Below are 18,014 nucleotides of genomic sequence, written 5' to 3' on the forward strand. Positions count from 1 at the left end.
GGTCTTAGGCATTATGTCTCAGAGGAGCCAAAATCCTCTTGGCGTAATTATGTGGGGTTTTTCGTATTAGGAAGTAGGTACAGGTGCAGAAACAGATGAAGATACAGACACATTGCCCTCAAGTGCTTGATTTCAAATGCTATCAATTTAGACAAACTAAGACTGCATACATATTACAAGCTCAGTTTACCTAACATTTATGAACATATTCCCATATATGCATTTTACAGGGCCACATTTGAAATATTAAAATAGTTTTCAGTGCATCATAGTTCAACTTTGTAGTGCTTCTTTTAGCTTCCCCCGCTCTCCCTCACCCTAAAGGGTAGAACAGTAAAGCACGACAGCAGCTGCTTCAGTTCGTGAAGCTTCTCCTGTTCACAAATCACCAACTTCATTATCAAGGTGCTTAAAGCAAAACAAGTGTTTGTGAAAGTGACAGTGTATAATACTTTTTTAAAAAATGTGGAGATTGTTCCCATGTCATGTGTGAAGAATGCTGACCTATTTAAATATGTTTCGCACCGTGCAAAAGAACTCTCTCACTGTCTCGGAGCTATGATAAACAGCAACAGAGAACGTACTTAAACAGGAAGTTTAATACCAGATTCATTCTTCTCTCTCTTTAAATAATCCTAAGCCCAACCTCCATGTGTCAGTTCAATAAAATACATTAATGTCCATGATCAACCAGCAGCAGCAGGAGGAGGAGGAGAGGACAGAGGGTGAAGAAAGAGCTGTGAGGGGTCCCCGTCCTCTGGACCTCCTGGGAAACTCAAAATACCTGCTGTCTGCTGTTTCCAGGAACTGTTCTAATTGTGAGACTTTTGTGGGTGAGCTGAGAGCTAGTTTGGACTCTGGGCAAGAACCTGGAGGCTGAGTGGGGTGTGTGTCAAAGGAAAATGAATGGATATTGATTCGTCTCTATTAGCAACTTTGTATTAATGTAACATTTTTATATGTAGCTGTGTGTTTTTGAAATTTCTTGTTTAAGTTGCCTGTTGTTGCTTCAGCTTTCTGTATACCGCTTAGAGATTTTTTAAAATATTAAGCAGTCTAGAAATCAAATAATCAAATCAAATTATAAGAATTTGAAGTAAACCCCCTCTTCTACTTACCTCAGCACCATTGGTTCCAACGCCTGAGAGGCCAACCTTTCAAACATCCTCTGGAGTGGGGGGTGCAAAGAGTGGTCCTCATCAGCAAGAGCTGCGCTGCATCTCTGCAGAAGTCGTGCATGGAGTCCAGCTTCACACATGACTTGCTGATTTCTTTCGGTGTGCACTAGAGACTGCAAGATGTTGGCCACTGCTAGCTGAAGATCTAGGGCATGCTGCAAATTTTGCACAAGCATAAATGAGACAAAGACAAAACAAATCTGTAAGAAAACACTCACGAAAACTGTGTCACTCGCCATTTCCAGCAAGTGTGTGTGTGTGTGTGTGTGTGTGTGTGTGAAATTTAGGATATTGCACAGTGGTCTGCTGCTCAAACAAAGAAAAGGTTAAACAAAACAACAACCTCAGGATAACCACAAACTCTTAAGAGCACTTAAAATAGCCTTTGGGATTCTGGTTGCTAAACCCAGATTGCTTTTATTTGACATTTTACTGATCAAATTCGCCAAGAACAAGAACTATGGTAGTGTTTTATAAATAGAAATAATGTCCAACTCACATATTTTCATACTATCAGCTGACAAAAGCATTCTGTCCTATACTTTACTCACCTATGCTTAGTGTAGATGCTTGTTATATTTTTAAAACAAACAAACAAACAATTTTGTTAGAAAAGTCAGATTTCTGCTACTACTGATTTTGGCTTTTTGAAATATAGCTATCAGGGACTAACAAATGATGAGCACCTTTCAATCTCATAAGGCAGAGTTCTCAAGTTGGCATGTATTTTGTAGGTAACAGCTGGAATCCAATTAGCTTCTTTAGGAATTCTCAAATATTTCAAACTGCCCAGCAGGTCCTCATGTCATGCCATAAACTTTGGAAACACCCTAGCTTCCCATTTCAAAAGTGCTTTGTCTGCTATGTAGCACAGGGAGCTACTGTTCTAGAAGATGAAAAATCCAGAGCTTCTTTGATCAGATGGAACTAGTTGGTTGTGCTGTTCTTTTTGATTCAAGCCAATAACTGTACAGTGTCTAAGATTCAAATTCACTGCTTCCTAGTAAAGCTCAAGAGTTAATTTTAAGGTAAAGCAATGAATTAGGTTAAAACAGATCTTAAACTCCCCCAATGTATTCCTTTATAAGCTTTCTTAACTTAACCCTATAGGGTAAGCAGTATATTTGAAAAGGTTCTCACTTCTGGCTGTGTATTCGACCCAACAGAGACTAAGAGGTCCAACATGGAAAGCATAGCTCCAGGATGGATGATGACAGCATCTGAACTCTGCAGAGACACAGTTCCTTTGTGCAGTTTCAAATCAGTAGGGTTTTTGGGAGGAAATACTGGAGGTGTTGAAGTAGAATGATATGCGTGCCTAAAGGTAAGGAGGAAAAATAATAGGGCTTTAACACACATGCAACATTAAGCTTTTCTCAAAATACAGCATTTGGATTAAATATGCCAAGGCTTTTCTAGTATTCACTTTCCATAATATGTGCTCCAGGTGGTATCTTCTTTTCAGATGTGGCACATGCATAGATGTTGCTTGCTAGCTCTTCCTAGAATACCAGCTTAATGGAAAATTACACCAGTAGCATTTGTGGATATAGAGATAAAGCCTGCAGGCATTATGGCAAAAACCAGATAGCAAACAAGAAGAACCACAAATTAGGTTTCTCAGCCGTATGACTCTGAGATATTTGGCAGCCCTGATGAACTGTAAACTTAACTGGTAACTTCTCATGCATCAAAATAGGTTTAGGCCTAAGGAGGTGAAATTTCCAAGAAAACATTGGGTCAAGTGGCCAATCTGGATTGAAACATAAACTTGCATCTGTTAGAGAGTCCCCTTATGTCTTTCTAATTACAGGAGATGTGTGCCTTTCTTCATAACTAGTTAGCTCAAGTCTGCTTTAAAATACTCTCTCAGAAAAGCCCCATAACCCTGCCTCCTCAAAAGGTGCTCTGGAATCGACCACTTGTAAAAGGATTTAGCGCAAACTTGTCCCCTCCTACATCATCTCTCCACACACCACTTCTCATTCGAGCATGAACAGCTCTTGGCAGGGTTACCTGCACACCCTTTCTCTGTCATCAAGACTGTGACGTTTGCTCAGTCTTGGGGAAAATTACAAATCGGCACACAGCACTTTGAATGGAATTGCAAAGCGCAGCAGATAATGATACTCTGGTAATAACCAAAGAGGCTTAATACAAGCACGCATACATTTTTTTTAGTTGTTACTTTTGTGGATCACAACTTTCCCCATAAACAAGGAAATGTCTTTCCTAAGGGGGGGGTTGTTCTGACTAAACAGCAGAAGCCAGCCCAGCCAAAAGGGACTCAGAACACTTCGCAACTGTAATTACCAATGGATAAGAGCTTTGTGCACTGAAAGAAGAGTTTTTAAAGACCCCAAGAGGATTCTGCAACGGTTTCATACAAATCTTAACTAAAGATTCTTCACGGATGATTTTGTTGCCTCAGCTCTCTACCTCTCCAACTGTGCTTTTAAATATCGCTGGTAATATTTTGTTTTGCAGTAGTCATCTATAATTTATTGGAATTAATAAATACCACAGTAACATGAATGAAGAAAAACAACAACAACCACCCCACCCCCAAGGAACAGTATATATAATCTGTTTCCAAACAGATTAATATATATATTCCAATATATAATCTGTTTCCAAACACAAACCCATGCAGCTCCCCAGGAAGAGATTTTTAATAACCTCTTATTACATTTGATATATTTTCCCCTGATCTATTAGAGACATGCTTGCATTTTTTTAAACATGTTTACTCCAGCTGTCTATAAATCTTTATGTAATATTTTAGGTGAGGATGATCTTACCGGCAAATAACAAGTCAAGCTTGGCTTGTGCGATAGCCGTGTGAGCAAAGAATGGAAAATCCTACAGTCCGTTCATACGTTCAGCACATAAGTAACATTCCTAATCTACTAAGCGTGACCAGAACGGAAGAATGCTGTGGAATCATGCATTCACCCACTCCCACCATCTCCCATGTGAATTTCCTCTCCCTTCCACCACCCAGTGTAACCATGAAGCAGTCTCACATCCCCCATCGGCACTAAGCATGCTGAATCCTATCCAATTTCAAATCAGAAAGGGAAAGAAAAGTTCGCGCACAGGAAGAGGGATGAGGCCCAAAAACACAGCCCTCTCCCAACCGGCTAACCACTGTTAGGAGACGGGAAATGGTTTATCTGCAAGTTTCGTTTGTTCAAGCTGTTGCTCAAAACACTGCACAGAAAAGACCTTTCCATATGCCCACTATAATTTATATGTCACAGCCTGAATCATTGCCAATAAAGGATGGTGCTGCATTAAAACATGTCTTTCACAAGTATGGAAGTATGCCATCACATGCCTTCCTTTTATTCATAGTTCTTTGTTTCCAAGCCAATGGAAAAACCCATGCCACAAAGTTTCACAACCATCACAGAACCATAGAAGGGCCATCTAGTGCAACCCCCTGCAATGCAGAAATCTTAAGTAAAGCATGCAAGACAGATGATGAACTGTATTGCTGAAACGTTCAAGTCTACAAAAACATATTGTTGATGGGATATATTGTAATATCATCCAAGGGAATTATTACAAAGCAGATTGAGCCCCTATACAGTAACACACACTAAACACAAACAATGTAGCAGAAAAAAGCACAACAGCAGAAATTGTTAAAACTTTCTAAAGACATTCAAGCATGTTTTAAACTACTCTCAACACAAAGAAAATAAGAAGAATCTAGAAGCTAAATGTTTGCTTCAATTGACTGAAAGTCAGAGTAATCCTACGGAAGGGGGAATGAATTATACCACTTCCAAAACCTGGCAGGCCCACGCCAGTCAACACAGGAAGCGAGGGTTCAGGATTTCCCAGAAGCCCCTTCCAGTCAGCAGAACTTCCAAGTTAGGATTATACTACAAATGCATTATATAATAAGGTAATCAAAAAAAAGAACACAATGAGGGGAATTCATTCAAGGACTAAGGAAGCAGGAAGGAACAGTGTATCAAGAGTGTAGTAAAAGATCGAGAGAGCAAAAGGGAAATTATATCCTGGGAAATGCCAGGTTTACAAAGGACTTTAACTCCCTGTGCACTGGTTGACTCTGTAGCTTAGATCAAACATTAAGAAAAAAAATTATACCTAACTGCTTTTTGCTGCTATTTAAAAAGAAAACTCGAGGCAGTATACAATTTTTAAATCAGTGACTCAAAAATATACTGAAAGTTTTTGAATGCTCCACCACATCAAATGATCCTTAGAAGTACCCAAAAAGAAAACACCATAGCACATCAAGAAAAAAGTTCCGGCCCTAGCTGCTCCCCGCTGTGCTTAGTTTTCTACTTACAGCGAATTTCGTTATCAGAACAGAATTCAACATTTTGATGCCCCAGGCTGAAGTTCAAACTGGTATAGTCCATTCTACCACCACTAACGTAATTCTACAGCACATAGACCATGCCTTAAAAACCACCCTGTATGCTGTCTCAGGGCAACAAATTCACTCAAAATGTTGTGAACCTTGACTTTCTTGATTTCCTTTATTCTGCACCAAGTACAATGGTACCTCGGGTTAAGTACTTAATTCGTTTCGGAGGTCCGTTCTTAACCTGAAACTGTTCTTAACTTGAAGCACCACTTTAGCTAATGGGGTCTCCTGCTGATGCCGCGCCGCCAGAGCCCGATTTCTGTTCTTATCCTGAAGCAAAGTTCTTAACCTGAAGCACTATTTCTGGGTTAGCGGAGCCTGTATCCTGAATATGTAACCCAAGGTACCACTGTATTTGCCCAAATATTTCAAAATGGGGCTTCATTACATGTGAATTTACTAACTTGCCAGCCAATTGACAATTCTTGGAAGAACAGAGAAGCACAGTAACAGACCTCACTCTGAGGAAGTTAACGAAACACAGAGAACACAGGTGTGAAGACGGTAGAAAGCACAACTTCTCTTTAAAAGGATCAGTACCTTTTCCTCGACAAAGCTGGTGTGCCCCAAGGAGAGGGGAGAGAAGTCTCATTTGTCAGGCAAGGAGGAATCTGTTCAGCACGACTACAGACAAAACAAACGTGGAGGGGATAGAGAGGTTAGAAAAGAAAACAAGAGGCTAGAAGCTTTGTTAGTCCTACAGTTTCACCAGTAGAAATACATACTGCAGAATTAGCCAGAGCAAAGGACGAAGAGCACACAAAGTAAAAACTAAGACATACAAAACAGATAGGTTTTTTTTTTAAAGGAATAGATTTTCCTTTTCATTTGTTTGTTTATATTTTGAGTTATCTGCTTCTAAACAGCCTAATATCTTGAAACAAACTGATGCAGATCAGGGACTGTTAACAGAAGACCAAGTTTGAATACATACTGATAACCAGATATGATTAAAATTTCATCAGGACTAACATAATATCCCAAGCAAGTCTGCAAAAATTAATGAGTTTTAAGAACAAAGGGGATGAAGGGAAGACAGATAATGAGGAATGGGAAAGACAAAATGGATTAGAAATACTTATGTAACAACAAAGCCTACCCAGATTTCTTAACTTCCAGTATTAACCAGTATCAGATGGAGTGCCCCCAATTCTATCCACTAGAAATCTGAAATTACTATTTTACTGAGCAATTAAAGATCATGCCAGTAATACCTTATAAAAACATTAAAATCAATTGGCAATATTTAACAAAGAGAAACCCAGAGTACAGCTAATTTTAAGGCTGAATTTCAAAACTGCATGAAGTTTTAAAGTCACAAAATGTGTTTGCAATTAAATAAAATAAGGAATAATGGGTGAAGGATGTTCCATGCCTGTGCCCCTCTCCATCAAAAGCAACAGAGCTATTAGTGTTACATACTACACAAGAAGCATCAAGGCTCAGGAAGTTACCAGCCTAACCTATTATTTTCCAAGACAGAAGTAGTAAACAAGCTCAGCAAAAGGAAATGGGTCTATGTTATGGAGTGTTAACTTTAAATATACTGATTATATAATCCTAGTACTAGCCACTATATATCAAAAGCAACAATCCCAGAGACCCAATGCTACTGAATATTTTAAGATACAAATAAGGTATTAACTCTTTTAAAATTCATTGAATTCAAAGTATCATTTAAAAGCGTACATATTTTTTTAAAAAAATGTCCCATATTTTATTTGAGCCTGTATTAAAATGGGCTCTGTTTTGATTTGCCTTATACAACAGAATGAAGAACCAACTACTGCCCTTAAACAAAATACCTTAAAATAAACCTACAACTTTTCTTAGGAGTCTCAAAACTTACTAACAAACAAAGGGGAAACTGTTCCAACAAAACAGCTATCCAAAGTTTAAGGCCAGGGAATGGTGCTATCTTTTTTAAAATGGTTAGCTAACTATACAGGTTACTTTACAATACCAAAGTTGATAAAACACCTGTTGCCTCTGAGAGTTGCAGAGGAGACAGAATTTTGGCAGAAGCAACTTCTGCTCAACTTGCCAAAATCCTCTCTTCTGTAAACTAATGGAAGTACAGCAGCCCTATCTACTTTTGCTTGCAAAGAGGACAGGTCATTAACAGTCATTACTGCCAAAAGTTAGACCTTCGGTCCTACCCCAACCCCTTCTATGAATCATAATTTCCACATGCACAACCTCAAAGTAGGGATGCACCAGCAATAAATCATTGTCTACACGACAGGCACTTAAAAATAGCTGCCAATTCTCAATCTCAGAAGAAAATAATAGCATACAACCCCCTTAGGGAACATCAGGTAAAAATGAATGATGCGATTCCCAGACATAACTGTGTTTCCGACTCCACCCCAAACCTCACCAATCATACCTGTCGAAAGAGTCTGTAGCTACTTTGTAGAGGTAAATAAAGAGTTTGCTGCAATGCCTTAATGTGGGTGACACCGAATCCATGGCTATGAGGTCATCTTCCAACAGTCTTTGAAAGGGCTGAGTGTTTGAGGGGAAGATGTTAAAAGGGCTTATTTTCCTGGAGTCTGAGAAGCAGCCAAGTAACCTCACAGCATCGGCCAACTTTTCGTACTGGATCTCCGTTCTGAAGAAGTGTGAGTTGGCTGGCTCGTAGCGCATTGCTGCAGTCAAGGTACAGAGCACAGTGTGGAGCAGCTCAAACACTTGGTTCTGGTTCACTTTCTCCCAGCCATTCTTAGGTGGAGAGCACAAGGATCTTTCCATGGCAACAAGTAAAGATGTGACATACACAAATCCACCAACTTTTCTGAAAACCGTTCTCGTGCGATGACTCTCTTTCAGCACGGACAGCAGGGCCTACACGGATATTTAAACAAGACAGAACAAACAGGATGTCATGAAGGTCAATTGTTCTAAACACTGCAGTGACAAAGGCTTCCGAGATTAATTTGAAGCATATGCACACAGAGAAGTTTTTAAATTTCCCCAAACAGTGAGTAAAAGTCAGCCTTGCCTCATCAATACAAAGCGCTTTTTCGAGTGATGAACTTGTAAATCAGCTTCAAGATTCAACAGAAACACGAATTTCTCTCTATCTCTCTATCTCTCTCTCTCTCTCTCTCTCACACACACACACACACACACACCTCTCCAATGAATGCAAAAACCAGGCTGAAGGAAGCTTTTCATTTTAATAACAATTGTGAAAAAGTAAAACAGTTGCAGTTCTGTGAACCATCCCAGGTTGTAGACTGAAAGAAAATGCAATATGAAAGATGTCCAGAACTGCAACAACGGTGGAAAATGGCTGCAAGTCAGTTCTGCTGACTGTCAGAATCTTAATTGGGGAATCACTTAAGCAAAAAAAGATGTTGGCTAAGTGAATTCTCGAAGGTTCATAAATGTGAATTATATTTTACAGAGAAGGTGAAAGAAGTGGATTTCTTATTTATTTGATAATTATTATTATTTTCCTCTCAAATAACTTTTCAGTATTTATTTTCATGTTCATTTGTGCTGCCTGAGTACATGAATAAGATCAGTTCAATTTATCTGCCCCCACAAAAAAGAAAGTTTGAGATCAGTGATGTGAAGTGAGATATAATTGCATCTGAAACAGTAATTTAATAAGAAGTGTTAAAACATCCATACATTTTTCATTAATGTACTTACCCTTAATATGTCAGTCTTCAACTGTAATTCTGTAGGTGGAGCAGAGTGCATTAATCCCAAGAGAGTCCCCATGTCATCGTCGCCACTTGGTGATAACACCAACTGCTGGATTATCATCAGTGCATGTTGCCTGCATTGTGGATATTTTACTATGTTATGTACACACCTCGCTCCACCAAACTCCCTGAAAATGCCTACAATGAAAACAAAGACAGTGGAATAGGTATGATGCCACCAGGTAGATCTAGGCAGCACTTTCTAATGAACCACACTGGCACAAATGCTTGCAATTTCTGGGATCTCAGAGATGACTGAAAACATTTAAAATTGGATATAAAGGGTCTTACTTAGCTTGCCACTCAAGAGGATAAGCACTAAATAGCTGTAATACAAGCAAACATAAAATAGGATCTGCATGTTCTTGGTAATTCTGCAACTTCATTCAAGCTTGAGATATTCTACAGTGCAAATATTTATTATTTGTTTAATACATTTATACAGTACATTCTATATCCTCTCAAATCCAATATGCACCTTGGCAGCTTACAAAAGTTAAAACCATGCAAAAATTAAACCGCCAGAAACCTAAAAATAACCTAACAGCATATAAAAGCAGAAACAACAATCACAGCTTAAAATAATCAAGGTGCTCAGAATGCCTGGCTGATGAAAAGAGATTTTGCCTGGTGCCTTGAAGTTAAGGGCTGGTAGCAGGCAAATCTCCTCAAGGAGGACATTCCACAAATGGGGTGCTGCCACCAAAAAAAGACTTCTCTTATTAAAAGGAAATTTTCTTCTAACAGATGGTAGCTGAAAACAGGGAATCTGCCAATGATCTCACTATGCAGGTAGGTACGTGTGGTGGTATTCCCTTATGTGCTTGGTCCCAATCCACTTAGGGCTTTGAATTTGAACTCTAAATGAATAGTCAGTCCGGGAAGTCTCTAAAAAAAAGACCAAAACTGGGATGATGTGATCAGAGTAAGCAGCACCAGTTAAAACTCCAGAAGCCAACAGATACTTACAGCCCAGTTTCAGCTACATGCCCCTGTCCTACCAGACTCTTATTTCAGTTTCATTCCAAAGTTCTACCCCAGCCTTTGACAATCTGCTGACATCCTATGTTTTTGACTACAACTCCCATTAGCCCCAGCAAAGATGGCCATTTTATTCCAGTGATGTGTCCAGTTTTGCCATATCTCTTCTTGCCCTTGTTCAAGCACTTGGCCCCACCTTAGAAGACAGTATTGCAAAACTAGAACTGAATGAGCTCAGGTGAAGCTACAGTAGGCTCCATTGGGGAAGGAGGCACTCATGCACACTCTCAAAACACATCCAAGAAAGGGGAAAGGAGAAATGTTGAAGCAATTACAGTGGTACCTCCCATCTACGAACAGTCCTCCTAATGAACTTTTCGGGCAAAGAACTCCGCAAAACTGGAAGTAGGTGTTCCGGCCAGTAAACTTTGCCCTGGAAAAGAAGCCGAACGGGGGAAGGGCGCCGGTGGAGGGAGGCTCCATTAGGGAAAGCATACGCCTTGGCTTAAGGACGCTTCGGCTTAAGAATGGACCTCTGGAACGAATTAAGTTCGTAGACGGAGGTACCACTGTATTTCAGGCGTGGACGAAGATCATGATCCGTGATAAGGTCATGTTTTGTCAGGGGACAGAAGTTGCTAGACTGCAGTAACATGCCAGTAATCATATTCTTCCTATTGTCAAGAGCAGGCTAATACAAACCTACCCCACACTAAGAAGCAACCATTTATAGGAAAAGGCTATTGATTTAACTTTTGATAGACTGCAGTTATCAGGAGACGCAGGTGAAAGTAATAATTCATCACTAAATATATTTTATTCAAATAAATGCATCTTAAAACTACAAATTTAAATATCTGAAAGGCACCATTCTAGAATAATCTTATCCTCTGCTAAGGGAAATTCAAGCAAATCTGGCCAAGCAAATTAAACAAATTCAGTATTCTATTAATGTATCCTCCTTCCAAGAAGGTCAAAAAACCTGCTTGACACAGCATTTCCACATCTAAACAGATTACATAACTCTATATTGGTCTTTATGATTTAAGTGCATTTCAAGGGCAGCTGTCAGCATTAAGAGACATAGGCTCATTCGTTGTAACAGCCATTTGCCAAATACCTGCATTTGTGTTCGATCCTTGAAGCAGTACTGTCAAGGTCTCCATAACCAGCAAAGCAAGCTGCTTTTGGTCTTCAAATGAACTGTTGTTTCTTGAGTCCCCTAGAAAACAATTTCGAAAAGCTACAATGAAAGAAAATGCAGTGTATATATGCCCATGCTATTACCAAACTGCTTATTAATTCAGAGTATCGCTCCTATATTATATGTGCTGGCTGGTGTACAACAATCACTTTTTAAAAATGCTTAATCATGGTACAGCAGAAGAAGGGGGCGTTCCACTTTGGTACACTGAGCCTGCCTATACTTTGCATCCAGTGTGAAGTATTGGGATACAACTCAGCGGCAAGTCTATAGTGCATCACTATGTCACTCATGTGCATTTTGGTTTCAAAACTAAGTGAGAGTTTAAAAGGTTCTAGCAGGTTGTTTTACTCTTGTAAGCAATACCAATGTCTCGTGAGATTCTGCTGAAAACTAAATGCCTCCTTTGGGGAGAATTCAAAAGGTGGTTTTGGAGGAGGGCTGATGATTTGAGGAATAAGATAAATCTGAACCTACATAGGTTTTATGGGCAATAGCATATTTTTTGCAAGGTAATGCAAGACAGGTAAGCATTTCCAATAGTATAAAAAGAGGTGATAAAAAAGAACAAGATAAAAGCAGGATTTGAAAGAAACCTTGGTCAGGGGTGGGGGAGGAAGAGAAGATAATTACCTTGATCATTCAGAGACTGTGTAGGCTCTTTCAGAAGAGCTGCATACTTATGTAAAAGGTTCACCATCACCTCCAGGAGTCCCACCTCCCTGAAGACGTCCTTAAAGATGTAGTCATGCCGTGTGAACTTAAGTAGTGTCTTCATTGCAATGATGCTACATGGGTAAGAGGTGCTGGATTTTAAGAGGATGCTGACGCTGATCAGTTCTTTGCAAGGTATGTAATTCAAGCTAAACACAACAAACTCAAGCATCTCAAAGTATTTGGCCTGTACTTCTGGAAGCTTGGAAATTTTCTCTGCAAACTGGGACAGAGTGTGCTGGGATTCCAAGATGAAATAGTTGGCATTGTCGGCAATGTAGATATTTAAGATGGCATCAAGGATAATTTGTGCAAGGTAGCTGGTTTTTGCCTTCAGGAAAGCATTCTGTAGGACAGAGAAGGCTTGGATATTCCTCACATTGTGACCTACAACAGGAAGAAGGGAAACTTTACAGATCTTTACATAAAGATTATTCTTCAAGCATACAGTTCGTCACACTTTATTCTCTAATGCAAATAACTGCATGTGAACAGAGCCTGCAGATGATAGTAGTGGAGGTGCCTCTTTTTTAAGAATAGCCACACCATTCCCAGAAGGGGGAGTGGACAGGAGGCAGCCCCTAGGATGATTAGGATGTGTTGGAGGGTTCCAGTGGCAAAGAATGGTGGGAAAGAACATAATGTATTGTTCTTACAGAGTATGGTATCCTATGTAGGCTACGCATAGACAGATCCAATCAATACCACCATCATTGTATTTTATTTTACAGTGCTAAGCAATATAAAATAGTAACTGAATATCGGTTTATGGGTTGCCTCAAGAAGCAAAGGTGAGCTTGTGGTAAAGTAAAGGGTCAAGTGGCTCACACTACATTATGGACCGGAGGTCTGAGAAAGTTTCTGATCCTTCCTAATTCTACACTGTTAAGAATCTGAGATCACCATCAATTCCAGATCAAGCCACTGCAAGCAAATTCAGGACTATTAAATGTCAGATTAAATTTTGCATGTAAAGGACTTCTTAAAAAGAAGAGAAAGCTCACCTTTGCCTGCAGGTTGTGGGACGGCAAATCCAGGCAACAGAAAAGGTGCCCCCGTAGTAACACCAGTTGGCTTTAATTCATTGACACCATATGTTGTTAATGAGGTTATCAAATTCACCAAGTCCTTCAGAGCATCCTTAGATTCTGCTTCTTTTGCTTGTTCTAACCTGCAGGGATGAAATGCACACTCATCTCAAAACAAGGCCACTCATTCATTCAAATCAAAATTTGGAACATTTTTTAAAAAATCACATCCAATTTCATGTGTTGAAGTTCTCCATAAAACTTGGTTCTTACTTAAAATAACAACCTACAATAGCCAACACTACACCACATCAAAAGATTAATTACTAGACTAGCAAGACTAAAACCAAAACCCTAAAATAAAGTGTCGTTTCAATTTGTGACATACCCCTCCTTGCATTGTAACTTGTAAGAATCTACTGAATTGGTGGCATTCAATTTTTCAGCTCCAAAAATGATATGTCAACACAGATCTTGCTAGGATGAAAATTGCATTTGAAGCAATAAAATAAATTTGCAAACCTGGTTTGCATACCTGAGTAAGAGATCAAAGAGGAAGTTGTATCCTTGCCATATCCTAAAATCATCTAAGAGTGTTTGGGAGACATCACTGGAATCTTTGAGGAAGCAAGAAAGGCCAGCAAACATCTCAACTATTTCTAAGGGAGAAAGGTCATCCGATTGTTGCATGTTTTGAACACATGTTGACAGGCATTCTTTTTCTGTAAAGACAATAAAAAACCCCCAGCATTTTTCATATTATACAAAAATTACCAAGCACAAGTGTTCTCATACATGATTATCAACTAGTTGGTATCAATCCATTTTCAAGAATGATCTTATGTACTGAACTAAGAGCTATTTCACACATTGCAAGAAAATAAAAACAGATGGTTGGGACACCTATATTATACATGTCTAGGAAATGTACAAAACGGGAACTTTGACACCTGCACATATTCTACATACATTTGCAAAGCTCACACTATACTAGAGCAGATGTGCAATTTCCCCTTTCACCATGTTACACAGAGCTACAAATCACATCCACTTCTTGCCATTTGTCAGGATGTGCAAAATAACTCACAAATAAGAACCTCAATCGTATCTCTTAAGAAAACACATTTTCTTCACTATGCATCTTTGAGTGTCTGACTATATCTTGCAAAATGTGAAAACTGGCAAGGCAAGATAAAATGTTATTATTATATTATATTATATTATATTATATTATATTATATTATATTATAATAGGTAAAGGGACCCCTGACCGTTAGGTCCAGTCGTGGACAACTCTGGGGTTGCGGTGCTCATCTCGCTTTATTGGCCGAGGGAGCCGGCGTACAGCTTCCGGAGCAGCTCACAGAGCAGCTCACAGAAACGCCGTTTACCTTCCCGCAGCTCACAGAAACGCCGTTTACCTTCCCGCCGGAGCGGTACTTATTTATCTACTTGCACTTTGACGTGCTTCTGAATTGCTAGGTTGGCAGGAGCAGGGACTGAGGAACGGGATTCGAACCGCGACCTTCTGATCGGCAAGCCCTAGGCTCTGTGGTATCTATACCACAGCGCCACCCATGTCCCATAAAATATTATATTATAATTATTATTACCTCTCTCTCTCTCTGTCTCCCCCCCCCCCGTAAACTACTCTTCATTTAAAAACTGCATTTAAAAACTGCTGTCTATATAATTGTAGAAATTATGATTATAACTAAGAAATAATTATAACAACATGTTGAAAAAGAAAACACCCTGAACACTCTACCCAACATTTGAACAGAGTTCCAAGCATAAGCACCAGTGGCCAACCATTCTGGCTTAGAAAGTAACCATGCAATTCACCCTGCCCATGACATCTCTGGTACTGTTACTCCCAGAGCAACAAAAGACGAGGCCAAATCAAAGGCAACCATGCCATACGCATATTGAATACAAGAACTCCACAAACAAATACATACAGAAATAGCGGGAATGTCCTAGCATAAGTGCAATTTGCACTATAAAAGATAATGGCTTCTGACTGTGTTACTTATCAGAAGGAAATCTGCTGTGTGTGTGTAGCTCCTTATCGCTTGAAGAGTCTACATTTGGGAAAACGAAAAGCCTTGGATAATCTGAATGCTTTTATTTGCAACAAGTGTGCTCTTATTCAAAGCATGAATATAATTTGGGTGCCATATATCCATGTTACAGCAGAACTAAATTACAATTCCTGGACTTTATTTTAAGCATGAGTGGATGTATTTGAGCAGAACTCTGTATGGTATACTAACTACAAAACTATAATGGCATAAGGCAGTGGCATAATTCCCTTCAATCTGTTACAAATGTTCCACGGAAGAGACAGGAAGCAGTAAAACAGAAGCAACTACCCAGAGCTGTCTCTGCAAGAATCTAATGCTCTATTACACGTAGATAAGGAACAGGAACTACTCTTGGGAGCTTTCAACATCAGTGGAAGTGGCAAGCCCACAATCATTCATGTAAGAAACAACTGTGCATTTTGCTAGCCAATACTGAGGTACAAAAAATAGGTTCTTCTTCCTACAATCCCTTTTACGTCATCACTACTACCAGTTTAAACCAAATTCAGTTTCCCCAGCATGTACACAATATGCAGTTGATCAATGTGCTCTGCTGGTTTACTGAAAGCACATCATCTATTTCTGTCACCTTGTTCAAGCAACAGAAATAGGAGGGTTTATGAAACATCTGGTGGGATGGCAATGAATGCTAGACATGTCACAAAGGGGACAGCAGGTTCGATGGCCCTGATTGAGCGTTAGGCCCGTCCTATAATTTTTTCAGTCGTGTCCCCACTGTTTTCAGGATAGGCACCACCACCTCAGTTATGTGCACATGAGTTAACACATCAATATTCTTATTTCACAAATGAGAATTTAAAATTAGGGATTAAGACCGGAGCGTGGTCACCCAGACAGAGAGAGAGAATCTAGCGATGATAGAAATTATTACATGACTATATTGAGAGAAAAACAAAATCATAATACAGCACCAAGATATACCAACCGTGAATGTATTTCACTACATTGACACTAAGGCCATGACGTGATATGGTCATTAGGACTTCGCCTGCACTCTTTCTCCAAGGCAGGTTATAGGGAGGGCACCATGAGGTTATTGCACTGAATAGAAGCTGAAGATCATCCTTTTGAGCAAGTTCTTCCGCCGGAGACACAAAACTGCAGAGTTTCACCAAGATCTGAAACAAAAGGCCATTATAAGAAGCTCATATAATTGTTACCATAAGCATTCTGTTTATTGTAATTTTCATTTAAGCTGTGGAGAAAGTAGGTAGAGTTAAGCAGCTCCTTGGAATCAGTTCAGTGTAACAATATTAATTTTCCAAATGCCACCATCATGCACTTATGGAAGTTTCTCTCATCAGTAACCAGCTTTATTTTTAAAAAATAAAAATAAAATTGGGGGGGGGGGTTGCAACAAGGAAAAACATGTAGACGCCAAAAAAAAAAAAAAGGTAGGTAACAGAGAAAAAGTAATATAGAATAGCAGGATAATATAACACCTTGATTTGGCCTAGGAATTGTAGAGTGTATAAGCGTGAGTGTAAAAGAATTCAATGCAAGAACCTTTTTTCCCAATCCTTTAGGAGATGAAACAGAATTTGAAATGTAGTATTGTGGTTACAACTCATTTACCTGCACAAACACTTTCTGCAATAGCATTCTACGTTCTGCTAGAGGCAGCTCATTCTGGGCTCCTCCAGCCACCTCAGGCACATGTGGAAGGTCAAAAAACAGATAGAGACATTTCACAAGCGTGGAAGGCACTGACATAGTCGTCATGCAGTCCACTGTTTTCTGAGGGAAGAAAAAGAGTAGAGACAAAATGTTAGCGTAGCATTCCTAGCACAATGCAGTTTGTTCTGAATTCCACCTACTCTGTTAGAAATTATCCAGCTATACAGCTTCTAGAACCTTTATGTGGAAGTCGTAGAATACTATTCTTGAAGCAAGTTACTCTGAAAATTTTCAGAAGAAAAAACCATTATCATTATCAAAAAAGGAAAGCTTTTAGCAACATTGATAAACTGTGTGCACACACACGCACACAGAGGAACAAGCTGAGCAGCCCCATCCCATTTCCCAAGTGGAAAAAGAGCTTCAACCCAGGAAAGAGTACCAATGGGAGAAGCTTAGTGCACTTCTAACTAGATGGAGAATACACACAGAGCATCATTTTTCCCCTCAATGGAGCACTCTGGCACCTGTTTCATTCATCATATTTTAGTTTTTTTCTTCCCTTAGAGGAGAGTACGACAGAAGGCAATGGGAATGGGATGATCTTGACCGAAACAGGGGCCCACTTGAGGTATGCTATGCTCACCCTGCTTCTGCTGGTTGTAATTTGAGTAGGAGAAATCACACAGTAGAGCACTCTTGTTCTGAATGCTCACCCCCATCTCATCTTGAGATAGGGTATACAAGAGATGGTATACAACGTCCGTCAAAATCTAGTGCACACAGTGTGCCCTATTATCTTAAATATCGCAAAGAACCCAACAAGCCCCTGAATCATTGCGTTAACAATTGCACACAATGATAAACGAGCTTCTCCCAGTTTGACGTTAAGATCTGCACACCACTGAGGTAATATTTTGAGTCATCCTTGTCCTCTCCCGCCATAGTCAGATTCTACACCTAGAAGCTTCCCTTTCTTCTTTGTAAAATGCATGATCTGACCATATCTCATCTACGCTACTAAAGCCTTCTCTTTGCTGTCTTTTAGCCTACCATC

At 39.5% G+C, this 18,014-nt stretch overlaps 1 protein-coding gene across 5 annotated transcripts in view; it reads right to left on the reverse strand.

Annotated features, from left to right (window-relative positions):
* Nucleotides 1-18,014, reverse strand: part of WDFY3 (WD repeat and FYVE domain containing 3) — a 129,648-nt gene that overhangs the window by 77,719 nt on the left and 33,915 nt on the right. For 4 of the 5 annotated variants that reach the window (XM_082236234.1, XM_082236232.1, XM_082236233.1 and 1 more), the window contains exons 5-15: nt 16,916-17,077; nt 16,266-16,458; nt 13,768-13,954; nt 13,209-13,375; nt 12,124-12,591; nt 11,407-11,508; nt 9,250-9,443; nt 7,976-8,433; nt 6,127-6,210; nt 2,319-2,496; nt 1,119-1,333 (exon numbers count right to left, since the gene is read on the reverse strand). In XM_082236234.1, coding sequence (XP_082092360.1) covers nt 1,119-1,333; nt 2,319-2,496; nt 6,127-6,210; nt 7,976-8,433; nt 9,250-9,443; nt 11,407-11,508; nt 12,124-12,591; nt 13,209-13,375; nt 13,768-13,954; nt 16,266-16,458; nt 16,916-17,077 — 2,408 coding nt within the window. The remainder of the gene's footprint in view (nt 1-1,118; nt 1,334-2,318; nt 2,497-6,126; nt 6,211-7,975; nt 8,434-9,249; nt 9,444-11,406; nt 11,509-12,123; nt 12,592-13,208; nt 13,376-13,767; nt 13,955-16,265; nt 16,459-16,915; nt 17,078-18,014) is intronic. The other variant, XM_082236235.1, reaches the window with a different exon arrangement.

This window comes from Podarcis vaucheri, assembly GCF_965113315.1.
Source record: "Podarcis vaucheri genome assembly, chromosome: 9".
Classification (NCBI taxonomy): Eukaryota; Metazoa; Chordata; class Lepidosauria; order Squamata; family Lacertidae; genus Podarcis; species Podarcis vaucheri.